General features: G+C 42.1%; 1 protein-coding gene across 1 annotated transcript; it reads right to left on the bottom strand.

Moving 5' to 3' along the window:
- Positions 1-359: 359 nt before the first annotated feature.
- LOC133054492 (zinc finger protein 45-like) lies at positions 360-18,505 on the bottom strand. The gene is given in 3 exon segments (XM_061139521.1): positions 360-2,904; positions 12,483-12,609; positions 18,351-18,505. Coding segments are annotated over 3 exon segments (2,010 nt in total). The 5' UTR covers positions 18,408-18,505; the 3' UTR covers positions 360-1,078.
- Positions 18,506-20,463: the final 1,958 nt, after the last annotated feature.

Below are 20,463 nucleotides of genomic sequence, written 5' to 3'. Positions count from 1 at the left end.
AGGTCTATGGTTATCAAACATTCATGCATAAAAATGCTCAACTTAGTCATTAGGGAAATGTAAATTAAGACCAACATGAGAAACCACTACTATTGAAATGCTAAAAAATAAAACCCTAATATGCACTGGTGGTGGGAGTGCAAAATGGCATATCCACTTTAGACACATCTGTTTTTCACAGTTAGACATACTCTTAAAAGCAAACAATCCCACTCCTAAGTATTTACCAAAAAAAGAAAACCTGTGTTGATACACAAATATTGTCGGACAGATCTAGTTAATACACCATATAGAAATTATCATACTTGCTGCCACTGGAGGTGGAACTGACAAGAACGGTACACAAGGAAACATTCAGGTTTAATAGAAATGTGGTATATATTTTGGTGATGATTACACAAATAGATTTGTCAAAATTCATGAAGCTGTAAACGTGAGATTTATGCATGTGCTTGCATGCAAATTACACCTTGATAAGGAACTGTTAGCATACAAAATTGCTGGCCACACACAACATGGTGATTCTGTAGCCATTAATGGGTTATGACCTTCAGTTTGACAAGCACTGGTTCAGAAGATCTGCAGGGTCTGGACGATGACCCCAATGTCTAATCGAATCCTCCAAGCCTTGGAGAATTCCTCTGTTTACAAGTTTATAGAAAATTTTAGAGAGGAACTGAATAAAAATTTCAAAAGTTACTGTTCTCCCTTTCACTCATTTCACATTGCTCAACACCTGCAGTGTGGTAAGCACTGAAGAGGCAGAGTGAACTTGCTGTAAACAAAGTCCATGCCTTCTGGGAGCTTCTGTTCTAGTGGAAGAGATTTGGGCATTTCTGTCTTAGTACTTTTGGTTGCCTCCAGATTGGACCCATCCTTCCCACGCCTCTCATCCGTGTAGTTATCTGCTAAATGTCAAGGTGCTGAATGAAGTTCTCTTTCTCCACACTCATGAGGCTTCTCTGCTATGTGGTTACCCAACCACCATGACACTTTACAAGTTCTGGAGGAAATAAATGTTTTGTTTTCTATGACAGGACTATTTCAGCACGCATGTGAGATATTAACACATGCAATTTTATAGAGATTCTTTGCTGTATGTATTCTCTGATTAGGCAAAGTCCTTGTCACCCTCATCCCCAGCATGGACTCGCTGATGAATTGTAAGACTGGAGCTCCAACTGAAGCCTTTCCCACACTCCTCACATTTATATGGTTTTTCCCCTGTGTGGACTCTCTGATGGGCCTGGAGGTATGAGCTCCAACTGAAGACCTTACCACACTCCTCACACTTATATGGTTTCTCTCCAGTGTGAACCCTCTGATGGGCTTGAAGGTATGATCTCTGTCTGAAGCGCTTACCACACACATCACATCGGTATGGTTTCTCTCCTGTGTGGACTCCACGGTGAGCCAGAAAATTTGAGGCCCGACAGAAGCCTTTCCCACACTCCTCACACTGGTAGGGTTTCTCTCCAGTATGGCACCTCTGATGGGCCTGCAGCTGTGAGCCCACACTGAAGCCTTTCCCACACACTGCACACTGATATGGTTTCTCTCCAGTGTGGACTCTCTGATGCACTTGAAGGCTTGAGAACTGACTGAAGGCCTTCCCACACTTCTCACACTTATAGGGCTTCTCTCCTGTGTGGATTCGACAATGAACGTTAAGATCTGAACTCCGGCTGAAGCCCTTCCCACATGTACCACATTTGTACGGTTTTTCTCCAGTGTGGCCTCTCTGATGGGCCAGAAGATTTGAGGCCTGACTGAAACCTTTCCCACACTCCTCACATTTATATGGTTTCTCTCCTGTATGGACTCTAAAATGGATGTTAAAATCTGAGCTACGACTAAAGCCCTTTCCGCATGCATCACATTGATAGGGTTTCTCACCACTATGACCTCTCTGATGGTCCAGAAGATTTGAGGCCCGGCAGAAGCCCTTCCCACACTCCTCGCATTTGTAAGGTTTCTCTCCCGTGTGGCTTATCTGATGGGCTTGCAGGTGGGAACCCACACTGAAGCCTTTCCCACACTCCTCACACTTATACGGTTTCTCACCTGTGTGGATTCTACAATGGATGTTTAGGTGTGAGCTATAACTGAAGCCCTTGCCACATGCGTCACATTTGTAAGGTTTCTCCCCAGTGTGGATTCGCTGATGAGCCTGCAGGCGTGAATGCCAACTGAAGCCTTTCCCACACTCTTCACATTGATAAGCTTTCTTTTCCGTGTGAACTCTCTGATGGACATGGAGATAGGAGCGCTTACTGAAGCCCAGCCCACATTCCTCACATTTATAGGGTTTCTCCAATGGGTGGGCTATCAGAGGAGACTGAAAATGTGAGCTTTTTCTGATGTTCCTCCCACACTCCTCTAATCTGTGTGGATTCTCTCCAGTGGGGACTCTTTGATGTTGATGAAGATATGACCTCTGACTAAAACCTTTATGTGACATATCATGATTGTTCAGTTTTGCTCTACTGTGGACTCTCTGATGGGCTTGAAGACTTGAAAACCGACGGAAGGTGTTTTCACATTTTTCACATTTATAGGGCTTCTCTCCTGTGGAGGCTGTCTGGTTCATTCGAAGGTGAGAGCCCCATGTGAAATCCTTCCCACACTCCACCCCTTTACAGGGTTTTCCTCCAGTGTAGTCTCTGCGCTGAACTTGAAGATGTGAACTCTGAGTGAAGTCTTTACTGAACTCATCTTTGTAGAGTGTGTTATCTTGTTTTTCCAATTGAGAGCCAATTCCTTGAATAATTCCCATGGAATCGCGACACCTGGTTAATTCCTCTGTAACCTGTAGCCAGATTTTTGAGCAGAAAAACTCTTCGTGGGGCAGATACCTTAATCCAACTTCTCGAAGAGTCTCTATGCCATTTAGATTCTGATTTCCTAAGAGGATAAAGAAAATTAAGAGATGGGGCATATGAGTGCTTTGCTCAGAGATGCCAAGGTTATAAACTTTCACCCACACCCAAAATACTTATGGGGACATAAAAACTTCTATTTTTCTTCAGCATCATGTATCATTTGCATACCTCCAGACACTGAGAGCTGTTCCACCAGGCTCCCTTTAACTACTCATTAGTGGGATCCATTTAGAATCATAATAAGTTTCATAGGTGAAATATAAATTAGAGATCTAATAGCTACAGAGAAAGAAAAACACCTCCTAGGGAATGTTTACCAAGACGAAGCTGCATGTTACTGAAAGCTTTACTTTCTCTGCTGCAACAAGTGTTTAATAAACAGCTTTCAAATAATTGCACATCTAATCCAAATGCTCAAAAGCTCAAGACCCTTACTGACATATTATCAGAAGACATCCCCAGGCAGTGTTGAAAATTTGCTTTGTTAGAAGTTTTCTCCACTGGAAGGAGCTTTGGAGGCCCTGGTAGGTTGGAAAGATACATGTTTGGGAGAAAATAATTTATCACCTAAGGGCCTAAAGTTCAGAGAATAAGCAGATAGAGTGGTCTTTTGTTTCCTGCTGGGAAATATCCTTCAGGAAGACAATATGCAGAGAAGTTTACTATAATAACATACACTATTCTAAAACTTCACATCAGAAAACTTTCTACAGCTTCCATTGGGGAAATAAAAAAGACTGAATAATTAGAAGATACCCTACTTTTTACAACAGAGTAAGACCTTGAAAGGAGGAAACAAATAGGGCAGAATACAGATTTTAAAAGTCAATATTGGACAGGAAGTTACATTCTCCTTGGAACTTGGTTCCACCAATTAGTCATATAGCTTGCTACTAACTTCTTTTTAGGTGTCTTTAAGTGTCATAAGTAATGCCTTATCGGTGATGCCTCTCTTATTACCATACAATATCATATACTAAATTCTCCCTATATATTCTACATTCCTGGAAATTTCCATTAGCCATACGCTGTCTTGTTTTTACATAGCATATATTCCCATCTGACATACTGCATACATTGTATAGGGCCTAAGGGCCGGCAACTACCCTGACCTCCTGGAGTACACTTCCCAGAATTCCGCGGGGAGACATTAGCAGTCCGCCCTACTATAGCTGCAGTATGTGAGCCTATAGGGAACTTTGGACAACACATCCCAGAATGCAAAGGGAGTGTGTGTGGGCCCTCCACACTACCGCCCTCTTGGACTACACTTCCCACGAAGGTCCGAGAGGAAAACCGTCAAGCCTCAACCCCTGATGAGGAAGTGGCCAGTTCCCCTGGTTTTCACTTCGCTTAACCCCTAAGGTCTCAGGCAAATGTCTTGCCAGTCTACCACATCAGCCCTAGAACAGGGTTACAAGTTTAGAAGCACTTTAGACGTGTCCAAGGGCCTAAGTGACATAAATGCATTACCAGCCACAGAGGCTTCCTGGTAAACCCGAGTTTTACTGTTGAAATAAAAGAGAAGGAAACTGGGCTTTCTTTGGAACGGGCTTAAGTCAAAAGTCAAAATACCTCTATCCCTGAAATGTGAGTAAACATGCTTTGTCCTTACTGGTTCCACATCGTGAGGGTCCTCTGTTGTAATTCTGTGTTCCCTCCTCACGCACATCTTTTCAACAGGAAAAGTGAAGGTCGCTCAATCGTCTCCTACTCTTTGTGACCCCATGGAGTATATGGTCCATGGAATTCTCCAGGCCAGAATACTGGAGTGGGTAGCCTTTCCCTTCTCCAGGGGATCTTCCCAACCTAGGTTTCCCACATTGCAGGCAGATTCTTTACCAGCTGAGCCACATATGTAAAGAATCTGCCGGCGATGGAGGAGATGGGGTCAATACCCTGGTTGGGAAAATCCGCTGGAAGAGGGCATGGCAACCCACTCCAGTATTCTTGCCTGGAGAATTCCATGGACAGATGAGCCTGTCAGGATACAGTCCACAGGGTCACAGAGAGTCAGATACCACTGAAACAACTGAGCACACATATCTACTTCGTTTCCAGCTGCTGAATTTGCGCTCCCCATGTTATGTATTTATAAAGTACAGCATAAAGATTCAATGGTTGAAACACCAATTTATCTGTGTATGCAAAACAATTTTTTTTAAATTATGAAATTGGCTTCTGGGATCCTATCATAATTTTGATCTTTATATGCCTTATGAAAATATAGAACAATCATATTATGAGGTGATAACTACAAGGGATATTTAGTAGTAATTTTTACAAATTCCATTGTAATTTCCTGCTTTTATAGTACTGCTACTGCTAAGTCACTTCAGTCGTGTCCAACTCTGTGCGACCCCATCCCTGGGATTCTCCAGGCAAGAACACTGGAGTGGGTTGCCATGTCCTTCTCCAATGCATAAAAGTGAAAAGTGAAAGTGAAGTCGCTCAGTCGTGTCCAACTTTTCGCGACCCCATGGACTGCAGCCACCAAGCTCCTCTGACCATGGGATTTTCCAGGCAAGAGTACTGGATTGGGGTGCCATTGCCTTCTCCATTGATAGTACTAGCCAATGAAAAAACTGTAACATGAAATTATAAAATGAAAAAATACCACAACATGCTCCTAAGTAAAACCACTATGGAAGAGTATCCCTTGACACATGATCTTATGCATGTCTACATACAGATGTATGTGTCCATGCACACATATACACACACATAAAGATTCGATTATACTCTGGAGGTTACAATCTGTGACCTCTCAAAGCCCATATTGTGTATCTCTTGCCATTATATTTGCCAGAATTTTAATGGCTTCAGATTAATATAAAAATATAGCAAAACTCAAATTCCTACAGCTGTACACTTATTTCCATTAAAAAAAAATTCAGTGACATCACTGATGTGGTGCTTATCTTTTTTGTATATTAACCTCATAATCTAAAGCATTCAATTATATGATTTTTAGATCAAAGAGATGTATAACCTATATACTGATAAGTACTCCTTTCCCAAAACCATGCTTTACTGCTACCAACAGGTCAAAGGACATAAATGTCAGTCTTGCCTCAATAATACATTTAATAATTTTATCAAATTCCTACAAGTTTCCTGGGTATTTTCCTCATGGTCGTGTGTGAAGAATATGGCATAGCCTCTACCTGAGAAATTTTGACAGAAGAAATGCTACAGTTCTTAGTAAGCAAACATTTCAAAGTCTGGATAAAAATGAGGGAATTAGAAATAGGTAACTTCAAGGTCAACCAATAAAATTTTTTCTAGTGACAATTTTTGTGACATTTTCAAAATGTTACAGTAAATCCTGCCTTAACATTGAGTGACTCACAAAAAATCAAAAATCAAAAACTCACAAAAAATCAATTGTACAGTTACCTATTGTTGAAAAGTTACTAACATTTTCAGTTTGTACTGTCAAAAAAAAAAAAATCACAAGACAGTTCAGTTTTATATTAGATTCAATCCTTGGAAAACTAGACAAGGCCTCAGACAATAACCCTACTTGAGAACAGAGGCTGTGGGAGGCAAGAAGCCAGTTGCAATAGGCTCATATCATATTAATACTGCAGATTATAATATCAAGTGGTTTTCTGTACCTCAACAAATGATCACTTCCTGAATTAATTTTACTTGGTAGGTTTCCTCCTCTGAAACAATTTTCATATAGTGTACATTTCCCCCTTTTGGTTTATTTAACATACATGAACTGAGCACACCTACAAGCAAGAGTCGATGTTAAGGTTGTGTAAATTCAACATCCAAGTCCCTGCCCTCAGGGAGCTCACATTCTCTTGGACATCAGTTTTGACAAGCCCATCCTTACACTTTCATTAAAGGCAAGACCAAACTCTTCCTCTCTAAGTGCTATCTCCCTAACTGGTATCTAACAAATGTCAAAGTTCTGAATGCAACCCTTACTGCACCACTCAGAGGAGGTTTCTGCTGTGTGGTCTGGTGAACACTGGGATATGTTCAGCTACTGCTTCAACACCCAATACCTTCCCTCCTATGAGACCTGACACTTGCAAGAACTCAAGGTTGCACATGAGTTTTTTGAAACAATCATTTTGTGGAACTTCTTTCCTCTGACAGTTCCCTGATGTTCTTACCACTCTCATCACTTTCATAAAATATATCTCCAGTATGAATTTTGTGATGACTTACAAGATTGGAACGCCAACTGAAGCTCTTACCACACACGTCACACTTGTAAGGTTTCTCCCCTGTGTGAACTCGCCTGTGATACTGAAGCTGTGAAGACCGACTGAAGACTTTACTACACACATCACATCTGTAGGGCTTCTCTCCAGTGTGGACACTCTGATGAAGCTGAAGACTTGAGGCCTGACTGAAGTGCTTCCCACACTCCCCACACTTATATGGTTTCTCTCCTGTGTGGACCCTCTGATGCATGTCGAGGTTCAGGCTCCACTTAAATCCCTTCCCACACTCCTCACACTTGTATGGCTTTTCTCCAGTGTGGACTTTTCGGTGGGCTTGAAGGTGTGAACTCCAACCAAAGCTCTTCCCACACTCTTCACATTTGAATGGCTTTTCTCCACTGTGGAATCTCTGGTGGGTCAGAAGATGAGATGCCTGACTAAAGACTTTTCCACACTCCTCACAATTGTACAGTTTCTCTCCAGTGTGGATTCTGCAGTGAATTTTAAGATCGGCTCTACGACTGAATCCCTCCCACACTCTTTGCAGTTGTATGGTTTCTCACCAGTATGGATCAGCTGGTGGATCTGAAGTTGTGAATTCTGATTGAAGCCCTGTCTACACTCCTTGCACTTGTAAGGTTTCTCTACACTGTGGGCCTTCTGATGGATTTTAAGATATGAACTCCGACGAAAGCCTTTCCCACATACCTCACATTTATAGGGTTTTTTTCCTGTGTGGACGACAAGATGAACTTGATAATGGATTTTCATCCTGAAGTTCTTCCCACACTCATCACATCTGTATGGTTTCTCTCCTGTGTGGACTCCCTGATGGGCTTGAAAACTTGAACTGTAAACTTGAAAACTTGAAGCCCTTACCACACACTTTACATACATGTGGTTTCTCTCCCGTGTGAATTCTCCGATGGGCCTGAAATTGTGAAGGTTGAATGAAGCATTTACCACACTCCTCACATTTATAAGGCTTCTCTCCTGTGTGGACCCTCTGGTGGATATGCAGATTTGAGCTACAAGTGAAACACTTCCCACACTCCTAACATTTGTATGGTTTTTCTCCAGTGTGAACCATACAATGACTGTTAAGTGCTGATCTGCGGCAGAAGTTCTACCATATATCTCACATTTGAATGGTTTCTCCCCAGTGTAAATTCTCTGATGTTCCTGAAGATGTGAAGCATGAATGAAGGCCCTTCCACATTTGTCACAATTGTGAGGTTTCTCTCCCGTGTGTAATTTACAATGAACAGTAAGTGTTGATCTACGACTGAAGCCTTTCCCACACTGCTCACATCTGAATGGCTTCTCTACAGTGTGGACTTTCTGATGAATTTGCAGCTGTGAACTCTGGCTGAATTCCTTGCCACACTCATCACACTTATAGCGTTTCTCTCCCGAGTGAACTCTCTGATGAATGCGAAGTGCTGAGCTGTAACAGAAGCTTTTTCCACACTCACAACATGTATGAGACTTCTCTCCTGAGTGTATTTGTTGATGAAGATCAAAGTTGGAGAGATCACCGAAAGATTTTGTACATTCATTACACTGAGAAGGTGTCTGGCCAGTGTGAATTACAGATAGTAATTCTGGCCAGGTGAGTCATGTTGTTGGTGGAATTCAGAACGTTTTATCCTGGAGTCTTGACACCTGGTTAAGTCACTAGCAATGTGTCGCCAGATCTGCCAGCAGGAAAGCTCTTCATGTGGTCCTACTTCTGAAATAGTCTCCATCTCACTTTGGATCTTTTCTTCTGCAATGACACAAAATTCAGAGATGTGGACAACTGAAGGTTCTGTTCACTGTTTTCAAGATTTCACATTAGGAGAGAGTATGAGACTTGAATGAATCCGGAGAATGTTCCGTTTGTCTCTTCCATTGTGTGTCATGTGCTCTGGTTTGCATGCCAATGGAAACCAAGTGGTGGTCCAGGTCGCTCCTACCCACTACTACTAAGTGTAACAAAACCCACTGGTATGAGCTTCCTACATGAGGTGCAAGTTAAACGTCAAAAATTTAACTTGAAAAATTGATAATTAGATGGAAACTGTTCACCTATAGACACTTACTATTGGATTCAAAGGCAGTCTAGAATCTCATATAGTAAACTTTATCGTTAGTAAATGATGCAGAGAAAAAAGTTATAGAGATAATAAAATATGAATCAACTAGAACTTTAAGAGAAAGCAAAAACTTTTTTCCAAGTAAATAAAACTTGGAAGCAAATAAGATGCCCTTCAGCAGGTGAATGTATAAATAAAAAGTATGGTACTTCCACACAATGGAATACTATTCAGTGCTAACAAGAAATGTACTACCAAGCCAGGAAAAGATGTGGAGGAAATGTAAACACTTATTTCTAAGTTCCAAAATGGAAGCCAATCTGACAATTATATATACTGTGTAATTCCAACTATATGACATTCTGGAAAACCCAGTGCAGCCAAATAAAATAAAGTAAATAAAACTACATATTTAAAAAGAAAGAAGAACCAGCATCGTCATCAACAGGAAAGGGGTCATCACAGGAAATACCTATGAAAGTGATATATATAAATCTCCAACACCTGAAATGCAGGTTTTGGTTATCACAAAGCATGCATTTCTTACCATGGCTCATGTTTTACCAAAAAAAAACCAAAACCCTCAAAAACTGAGTCTAACTTCTTAAGGTACTTTGCTGCACTGCAGAAATTAGCACACATTGTAAATCAACTATTCTTTCATTTAAATTAAAGAAAAAAGGAAGAAATTAAAATAGAAAGGAATTGGGAAAATTGACTAAATTTTAAAAACTAAAGGAAGAAAAAAAAGAAAGTAATCAGATAGGCAATCATCAAAAGACAAAAAATGCTCTGCAACCTCCTTCCTTCTCTCTGGTTTTAACATGACCTGGCCTTTAACATCCCCTTCACACTGAGAGAAACAGAGGTCTCCCGTCTCATCCATCAAACTTACACAGAGTCAACAAATATTTACAGATGCCTGCAACATTCGGAGAAGGCAATGGCACCCCACTCCAGTACTCTTGCCTGGAAAATCCCATGGACGGAGGAGCCTGGTAGGCTGCAGTCCATGGGGTCACTAAGAGTCGAACATCACTGAGTGGCTTCACTTTCACTTTTCACTTTCATTCATTGGAGAGGGAAATGGCAACGCACTCCAGTGTTCTTGCCTGGAGAATCCCGGAGATGGGGGAGCCTCGTGGGCTGCTGTCTATGGGGTCACACAGAGTCGGGCACAACTGAAGTGACTTAGCAGCAGCAGCAGCCACGTACTGGACTGCTCCCAGTACTCAACAGGACAGACAAAACTCCACACTCCTGGTGATCACACTCCAGTGCTGAGAGAGGGGTGATAAATAAGTAAAGTTTGTGAGATCCAGTAAGATGCAGAATGAGGAGAGAAAAGGAAGGATGGAATTTTACACAGGGTGGTCAGAGAAGGCCTCTCTCATGATGTTGGAACTGAGCAGAGACCTGAAGGCAGAAAGGGAGGGAGCTGGAAGACTAGTGGTAGAAGAGTAGGTCTGGCAGAGTTAAGGGCTCAGAGGTGGAAGAATCTGCTGTGATCACAGTAACTGTCCCCCAGAGAACTCACATCCTGATTTTTGGAGCCTAGACTATGTCAGACTATGTGGCAAAGGGGAATTAAGATTGCAGACAGGATTTAGGCTGCTGATTAACTGACCTTAAAATTAAGTGCACCCTCTACTTTGGGGTGGAGTGGGAGGCTCAATGCAATCAAAAGTCTCCTACGAAGCAGAAGCATGATGCAGGAAAAAAGCGGAAGAGGGACACGTGACAAGGGAGGATGGGGCAGAGACAAGGGATGTCTCTAGCTGTGAAGCCTGAGGAAGGTGGCCACGAGACGCTGTAAAGGCAAAGACACATCTCCCCCAGAACCTCCAAAGTGAAACCATGCCACACCTCTGACCTCTGGAAGTATAAGATGTTTAACGTGTGTTGTGTTAAGCTATGGTGTTTGCAGTCATTTGCTCAGGCAGTCATAGGTGATGCAGCATCCCTGGCGAGGCTGAACCTGGCGTGGTGTGCAGCATGGGTGGGTGACAAGAAGCGAGAGGAAAGGAATCAGAAGGACAGTGGGGGACCATGAGCAGATCCTGGAGGACTCCAGAAGCCACTTTAAGAGGTTTAACTTTAAGAAAAATAAGAAGCTACAAAAGGCTTGGAAGAGAGGAATGGCATCACTTTCCTAAGTGATTTCCTCATGGCAGTCTTTCCTAAGCATCACTCTTGGCTGCTACCTGGAGAACAGACTATAGGAGGGGCAGGGCAACCAGTACAAAGGTGTGTTAAAGAAGAGGTCTGGCAGTTTGGATGAGATGACAGCCAAAGGGTTGGAGAGAAGTAAAAACACATGGGAGGGCTTCTCTAAGGACCCCCATCTGCCTGGTTCTTACCTGACTTCCCTTCTCTTTGAGTTGCTATCTTCACCACCCAAAGCCTTTTTTCCTTTTCTAAGTGAAATATATCATGTCTGAATGGGGTGACACCCTGTGAACATGCAGAGTAACATATTTAAAATGAACATACTCTGTGGCTGATTCATGTTGACATTTGGTAGAAACCAACACAATATTGTGAAGCAATTATCCTTCAATTAAAAATAAATTTAATGTCAGGAAAAAAGAAAAGAAATTGAATATACTAACAGTATAATTTACTGGAAATTAAGATTCCTGTATCTAACGTTGGTCAATGAGTCAAAATGAGCGTAATGAAAATATTTTTAAGAAAACATGACCTATTTGAAAAAATATTGGAACTTCTCTGGTGGTCTAGCAGTTAAGATTCTGAGTTTCTATGCAGGAGGCACAAGTTTGATCTCTGATTAGGGAACTAAGATCCCTCATGGCCCAAGGTGCAGTCAAAAAGTAAAAAGGAAAACAAAAAAAAACCCCAAAATACCAATATTTCAAGACCTGGACACATAAATACAGTAAGTACTACAGAAACCAATTTCTCACCCATGCCTATTTTCATTAAATCTCCCCCTCCCTGGTTCTTATATGACTCACACAAATGGCCAGAGTTTATCCTGCAATGTATTCCATTCTTCCTGACAAATTCTGATATTTTTCTCCCTTATTTTATTTTGTTAAAAAGCTTTCGTATGAAAGTCAGGTCCCCACATGCCATTTCAAGACCCCAAAAGCCTTCCACATCTGAGGACACAAAGCCAAACCAGGGAGATGACCTTGTTAGAAAAGGTGCCTGGGACCTCTCTGGTGGTCCAGTGACTAAGACTCTGCACTCCCAATGAAGGGGGCCCGGGTTTGATCCATGGTCAGGCAGCTAGATTCCACATGCCGTGACTAAGACTCGGAGCAGCCAAGTACATATTTTTTTAAAAAAGACAGGGCGCCTGTGCTCACCCACTGAGACCAGATTCCGGAAGTTCTCCAGCATCACATCCTGGTACAGCTTCTTCTGGGCCAAGTCCAGCAGCCCCAACTCCTCCTCCGTGAAGGTCACAGCCACATCCGTGAAGGTCACTGCCTCCTACAACAAACAATCTCAGCTCAATCTTTCAACCAATGTCCAGGGGAAGAGGGACTACGCCAAGGAGAGGTGGTTGATGGGAAGATATACCAGCTCCTGTGGAAATGTGTAGACTTTCCAGCCCCCATCCTTCTGTCCTGCCAACACCACACACTGACTTTTCTCAGCCTCTCGGGAAGTGAGGCTATGAAAAAGAAAGGATGGGTGAGAGGTGAGTTAAGATTCTGAAGGATTTCAGTCAATTTGTAGAGTTTCCAGCCCTTCTTCTATCCTGCCAATGCCACACACTGATTTTCCTCAGCCTCAGTGGCTTCCTCCGTGATTCTCCTTCCTCAGTGGCAACAGACTGATTGAAGTCCCTCAGAGTCTGGATTCACTTCCTACCCATCCTCTCCACCTTCTTGGCACTTTCCCTTTTTAAGTAGCCACTGATCCTAAGATGCACAGTACATGTGTCTGGTGTTATACCAACATTTTTAAAAAATATATTTATTTATTCATTTGGCTGAACCAGGTTTCAGTTGCAGCATGCAAATTTTTAGTTGGGGTGTATGGGACCTAGTTCCCTGACCAGGGATTGAACTCAGGCCCCCTGCATTGGGAGTATGGAATCTTAGCCACTGGACTACCAGGAAGTCTCCCCAAATCATTTTAACAAACTAAAATCCCACAAGCCGTGTGGTGCATCAGAAAAAAAAAAGAGAGAGAGAAAGAAAGAAAGAAGAGCTGTGCTATGCTGTTATTTGGATATTCTACCTAAGAAACAGCCCACACAACACAGATCAAATGTACTCTTTCTATATTGAATGCATAGTACATCAAGGACAAAAAACTGACATTGTTTTCACAACTGATTTGAGGGGAAAAGGTATCATGGAAGAAAGCTGTCACTGAAGGGTTGCCTAGAACAGTCAAATTTCTAAACCACCTAAATGTCTACAGGTAGGATGTAGTGAAAAATAAAAAGCTGCCAAAAAATTAAAAAAAAAAAAAGGTGTATCAATACAATGGCAAATGTGAAGTACCCATTTAAAGTTAGATGTACACCTAAATACAAATACAGTTATAAATGCACATGAGGAAAAGACAAAGAGAAAATAAAAACAGTTTGCCAGTAGACAAGTAATGAAATGGGAGAGTTATTCATTTCTAGTCATTTTTCTACTCCATAAAATATATAATAATCACATAAAATAAAAACAAACACAAAGAAAACTCATGAAGGACAACGTAATGTCTCCCGTGTCTCCTGTTCTGCTTGAGTCATCCCAAAACAAATGTGCAACAATCTGAGCAATGAGATGGAACTTTAAAGTGAGAAAGGCAGGTACTACTCACCTTGAGTGTGGTCATGTTTCCTCCTATGCCTAGGGATGAGCACAATCCTGAGTTATACAGGTTCTAGGAGGTCAGAACTGTCTGAGAGAGTTCTGAGAGTCTGAGAAGGCAGAAAAAGACATGAAAGAGTAGCTTGGGTCACTGCTCATCCACACAGATGCTTCTTGTGAATGAGCGCATGAACGTTCATAGCAGCATTACTCATAATAACCTACAACTGGAAACAACTGGAATGTTGGCCTATGTGTGAATGAACAAACTGTGGTATACTCATACAATGGAATATTATGCATCAATGAAAATGAATCCAGTACTGATTATGCTACAACATGGGTAAACCCTGCAAACGCTATGGAAAGCAAAAGAAGACAGACACAAAAGACTACATACTGTATCATTCTATTTATATGCAATGTCTAGAATAGGCAAATCTACGGAGACAGAAAGTATGTTAATGGTACCCTGGCTTTCTGGGGAGAGAATGGGGGTTAACTAAGGAATCCAACTGCAGAAATGAAATGGTTCCAAATTATCATGGTGATAGTTGTGCTGCTCAGCAAAGTTACTAAAAATCATTAATATGTACACCTGAAATGGGTGAATTCTATGATACATATATTTCAGGCTGGTAAAAATAAATGTTTATTAATCTACATGTCATTTAGGTTTGCAATATGAATTTATGGATTGAGTCAATACTAATATTTATATATGAATGAATAAATAAATAAGTAGGGAAGGAGAAGCTTCTCTTTACAGTAGAATGTAAATTAGTAAATGTATCTCCCTATTAAAAAACTTTAATAATTAAAAAAAAGATAACTTTACAATGAAGAAATCTGACAGACATTACCTGAGCCTAGTAAACAAAGCTGAGTTTACTAATATAGGGATATACTGATATCCTTTGGCTCCAGCTATGTTGCAGTGACAAGGACACCTCACACTTCTGTGGAATCCCTGCCAACAATGCATAATCTGAACTTAACAATGGAAAACATCAGACGAACCTCAAATGAAGAACTCACTCCATTGGGGTGACTATATACACCCCAAAAACATAGACAGCATAGTAAAAAGCCAAGACATTACGTTGCTGACAAAGGTCCATCTAGTCAGAGCTACGGTTTTTCCAGCAGTCATGTATGGACGTGAGAGTTGGGCCATAAAGAAACCTGAGCATCAGAGAATTGATGCTTTTGAACTGTGATGTTGAAGACTCCCTTGGACAGAGAGTCCCTTGGACAGGAAGGAGATCAAATCCGTCAATCCTAAAGGAAATCAACCCTGAATATTCATTGGAAGGACTGAAGCTGAAGTTGAAGCTCCAATATTTTGGCCACCTGATGCGAAGAACTGACTTATTGGAAAAGACCTTGATACTGGGAAAGATGGAAGGCAGAAGAGGACGACAGAGGATGAGATGGTTGGATGGCATCACTGACTTGATGGACATGAGTTTGAGCAAGCTCCAGGAGTTGGTGATGGACAGGGAAGTCTGGAATGCTGTCTTTGGTGTCATAAAGTCAGACACAACTGAGCGACTGAACTGATACTCCCCCAAAATATTGTAGAATCATTCCACATTAAAGAAGAACATTAAGAAAAGTATGAGAAAAATTCTGGAAGATGTTTATAAATAAAAAATATGACATAAGGCATAAAATTGGACTTTGAACTGGGTGGGAACCAGTTATGAAGACTTTTAGTTAAAAAACATAATAAATACAAGACTGTGGATTATTTAATAGTATGTTATCCAATATGCTATCTGGCATTACTTACTTATGATTAACTTAATAGGTATCTACTAGATAAAACACTATTCTTTAGTATAATATCTAACATTACCAATTATGTGATGCTAAAATTCTACAATCAGTCTTTCTGAAAACCCTCTTACCAAGACACCTCCTGATTTCATGGTATGTGGGCTTCCTTCACGCAGAAAGTTAAAATAAGCTGTTATTGAATCCTGGTGTTATTTGGCTGATGGAGGTACAAAGCAGATAAGCAAAACAATTGGTCAATTTGGGTAACAGGTATATGAAAGCTCCTTATACTATTTTTGCAACTTTTCCATAGGTTTAACATTATAGAAAGATAAAATAGCCTTAAAAGTCAGAAAACAGTCATAGGAATGGAAATAATGGAATGGAAATAATGAACATAGTACGACTAAAAGAAATTATATGGAAGTTCATTAGTTTATTCTTTCTTATCAGTGTTTGGAAATTCCCATAGTTAAAACACATAAGGGGAAAACCATTGATAAAGGTGTGCTTAAAAAAAAAGAATCTGTAAAATGTTTATAGATAAATATACAAAAAGAGCCACTAAGCAAAAACGTATTAGAAGCTTAACACTTGCTATCATTACACCCTGAATTAATGAGTAATTAAGAAATTTTCTCTCTCAAATTTCTTAATTCTTGAATGCTCCACAATAAAAGGCTGTAAGAAAAGGAAATACTATTCACAACAAGGGAAACAAAATAGTTGACAATGACTTTAAAAACTCACAGGAAAGTCCGAGCCCATCTTATTTGACTTAAGGCCTTTCACGATCAATTCCTAACTATGATGCCTGATTCCACCTGGTTCCTAAGCCTTAAGGACTAAAAGACTATGAACTCAAGCTCTGGCCTGATTGCCTGAATTTCAACCTCAGTTGAGCCCCTGACTTTGTGGGTGACTATGGGCACATAATTTACAGCCCTCTGAGTATCAATCTCATTTTACAGAAGGGGGAAAACAGCAACATTTCTTTTCAGAGTCATGTTGTGGCACAATGTATTTATTTGTGTAAAACCCTCATCAATGGCGAAGAAGGCAATGGCAACCCACTCCAGTACTCTTGCCTAGAAAATCCCATGGAAGGAGGAGCCTGGTAGGGTGCAGTCCATGGGGTCTCAAAAGTTGGACACAACTGAGCGACTTCACTTTCACTTTTCACTTTCATTCATTAGAGAAGGAAATGGCAACCCACTCCAATGTTCTTGCCTGGAGAATCCCAGGGACGGGGGAGCCTGGTGGGCTGCCGTTTATGGGATTGCACAGAGTCGGACACGACTGAGGCGACTTAGCAGCAGCAGCTCATCATTGAGGCTTCCCTGGTGTCTCAGAGGGTAAACAATCTGCTTGTAATGCAGAAGACCAGAATCAGATCCCTGGGTCAGAAAGATCCCCTGGACAGAAGAGAAAGGCTACCCATTCCAGTATTCTCGCCTGGAGAAATTCATGGACAGGAGGCTGAAAGGGTACAGTCCACGGGGTCGCAAGGAGTTGGACAGGACTGAGCATCTAACTTTCACTCATTGAAGTTAACAGTGAAGGGTTAATTATTATCAATGCCCATGTCCAATTACACATCGGACACATTCTCTGATTGATACAACCGCCATTGTAAGAGAAAAATATCAAGTCCTACTCACGTGGAGCTTTGCAGTTAGTAGACCAGGAGCACTCCTACCTCCTGTAGTTCTTTCTGAGGTAACGCTGGGGAAAGAGAGAATGCTAGGAAATGCCAGGACCGAGCCCTCGTCCTCGTTAAAAGTTAAAGCCTCCCTTCCCTCCGAGCAGTCTGGAACCTTCTCTTCCAAGTCAGAAGGGGTGCAGGATGACCCAGTGTGGCACAGGCATACAAAGAAGGGTAAGGGTCACTGAAAGTGGATCTCTGATGCTAACCCGGGCACCTGACCGTTCTTTCAGAAATTAACAGCAAGGAGAAATCAGCACTCACTATTTGCCAGGAACCGGCTAAGACTTTTATTTGTATCACCTCTTCCCAAAACAACTCTATTACTTTTTAAAGAAAAGTAATGGGTGGCTCAGGCAATAAAGAATCCTCCTGCAAAGCGGGAGATCTGGGTCCGATCCCTGGTGAGGAAGATCCTCTGGAGGAGGGCGTGGTAACAGTATTCTTGCCTGGAGAATCCCATGGACAAAGGAGCCTGGCGGGCTACAGTTCATGGGGTGGCAGAGTCGGACAAGACTGAGCGACTAAGCGCGCGCACGCGCACACACACACACACACACACACACACACACACACACAAAATGGGAGGCACAGGGAGATTAACTCCCCATGCGAGGAAGTAGACTAGGCACACACACACTTTAACTCCCCATACGAGAAAGTAGACTAAGCACGCGCGCACACACACACACACACACACACACACACACACACACACACACACGGAGGCACAGGGAGAGTAACTCCCCATGCGAAGAAGTAGAAGCACGCGGGCAAGGTTGAGAGGCGGAACGGGCTAGCCCAAAGACACGGAAACTCTTAATCTAGGAGATATGCGAGGGTAGCTGGTCCTCTCTCAGGGTCTCCAGAATACCCCAACCGCTCCGCCAACGGGAACGCACACCGCTGCCTTTGCTCCTCCGCACCTGCACTCTCCGCCGAAGATTCTTTTCCCCTAAGTCGATTGCCAGGTAATTGCGCATCCCATGCACAGATCCAGAACATCTGGAAGGGCCACCAAGACGCGGAACTGACAAGTCCGCCCCACGGAAGAGACACCAGCAACCTCACTCTCCCTGGACGGAAGTCCTAGGAGTTCACGGGGCGTCTGGACTACACTGCCCAGAATCCATCTGATTTCCCCTTCTTGAGCGGCAGTGCAAGAAACTAACAGTGTCAGAACTACACTTCCCCGAATGCCAAGGGACACTAACCAGAGTCTCACTTTCCAGGAAGAAGTGTTGGAACTGCGGGAGCTGCTTGACTACACTTCCCAAAATTCCACAGCGGAAAGAACCCCACAGTCCGGACTCTCGGGGTGGTAATGAGGTTCCCTGCACGGGGTCTGTTAATTTTCCTTGAGTTCCCCAGTGAAAATATTCCATAGACACGACTTTCTGAAATAAAAATGTCTCCCAATTATGGCAGGAGTGTTGTTGGAAAGGGAACAAGTAGGGAGATACAATCTTCAAGTTATTAACTGCTTAGGGGACACAAGGTGATTGAATGCAGGCTCATTTTAGTCTAATCTGATGTTAGGAGGCTAAAGCTGTGAGGCAAAAGAATAGGCGGAGAGGAATGATTTAGGAGGGGCAATGGGGAAGGAAGGAGTTAGCAGTGCCAGCTCCAGACCCTGTGGTACCACTGCTTTGGCAGGAAAAACAGACTTGAGAGGGCCAAAATGGAAACTCGTCCTCATGGAAAAGTGCTCTACCCTCACCTAAACTTTTCATTGAGGTTGATATGATCCCTACTTTGGATGTGAAAGCACCAAATTTCAGAAAGTTAAGAAATTGTCTGCTATCTCAATGCAAGGGTAATTGCTGAAGAGCTTGGCACTGGAGTTACGGGGACTCCAAAAGCGTGTGATTTAATGCCAGAGCACTGAGGAGGATTCTATTGGTGAGGAAGGATATTTATATTAATATGAAATGTTGCATTTATTAGATTAAATATTAATATTTCCGGTTAAAATCTTTATTATAGGTAGCAATATTAAAACATATGTTACTCAAAGCTAATTAAAACAGTATAAAGCAAAATGGGGGAGGGGGATGATACTTACATTCTGTCCGTTGAAGATAACCAGATTTTTTTCTCCCCATAAACATACTTAACATGTATCAACACACAGACTTGGTTTTTTTGTTTTGCCCACACTCTATGGTATGCAAGATCTTATATAGTTCCTTGTCCAGGGTTTGAACCCACACCCCCTCCAATGGAAACACAGAGTCTTAATCACTGGACCACCAGAGAAGTCCCCACTTGTACTTGTTTTTTCAAGTCTCGTATTTTGCCTCTAATTCTCTAAACTCAATATAAGCTAGACATTTTCTAATAAAAGCCACTGAAAATCTAAAACCTTTCAATGATGATTATATAATGATTCATTGAATGAATCTGAGAGGTGAAAACAAAACAGCCCCTGACATGTGGAAGCTGGCATGGCAATCCAAGTAGGGCAATGTTATTCTCCTTTAGGATATAAACCAATCACAGAATACCATCCTCAAATGAGGTGTCTCTGAGACTATGGGTAAAGTAAGACAGAACAAGGCCCCTCCATAATTTTGCTTAGACAGATAAAAATACGGTCACTGTGCCACCCACATAATACCAAGCGTCATCCTCTTGGCTAAAAGAGTGACTGCTACTTCTTTATGACTTTAGATTTTATCTTTGTTTCGTCTGCTCTCCCAAAGCTTTCTGACAGCATCCAACCTAGAGTGAACCCTGCTTCCTTAGGCTCTGTCCCAAAACACCCAACCAAAGCCCAAATCCGGTAACAGATTGAGTAGGGACATTTCCACGTGGCATGGTGGAGATGCAAGGGCTTGTAAGTCCCGTTGTCCCTTGGCAGTACCAGTTCCCTGAGTGAAAAACTGAGCTGCTCCCTACTCTCTGGCCACATGGGGACAAACAGGATATACATAAGCTTCCTGTTACCAGGGATAAGCTGGTGCAGTGGGTGCGGACAGAAGTCTGAGAGGTGACTCCTAGAAGAGAGGGAGACTATATCCTACCCAGGCTTTTGAC

The sequence above is a fragment of the Dama dama genome, chromosome 4 (assembly GCF_033118175.1).
Source record: "Dama dama isolate Ldn47 chromosome 4, ASM3311817v1, whole genome shotgun sequence".
NCBI classification, from domain to species: Eukaryota; Metazoa; Chordata; class Mammalia; order Artiodactyla; family Cervidae; genus Dama; species Dama dama.
Note: the sequence above shows the minus strand (reverse complement) of the source record. Positions and strands in the feature narration are given on the sequence as shown.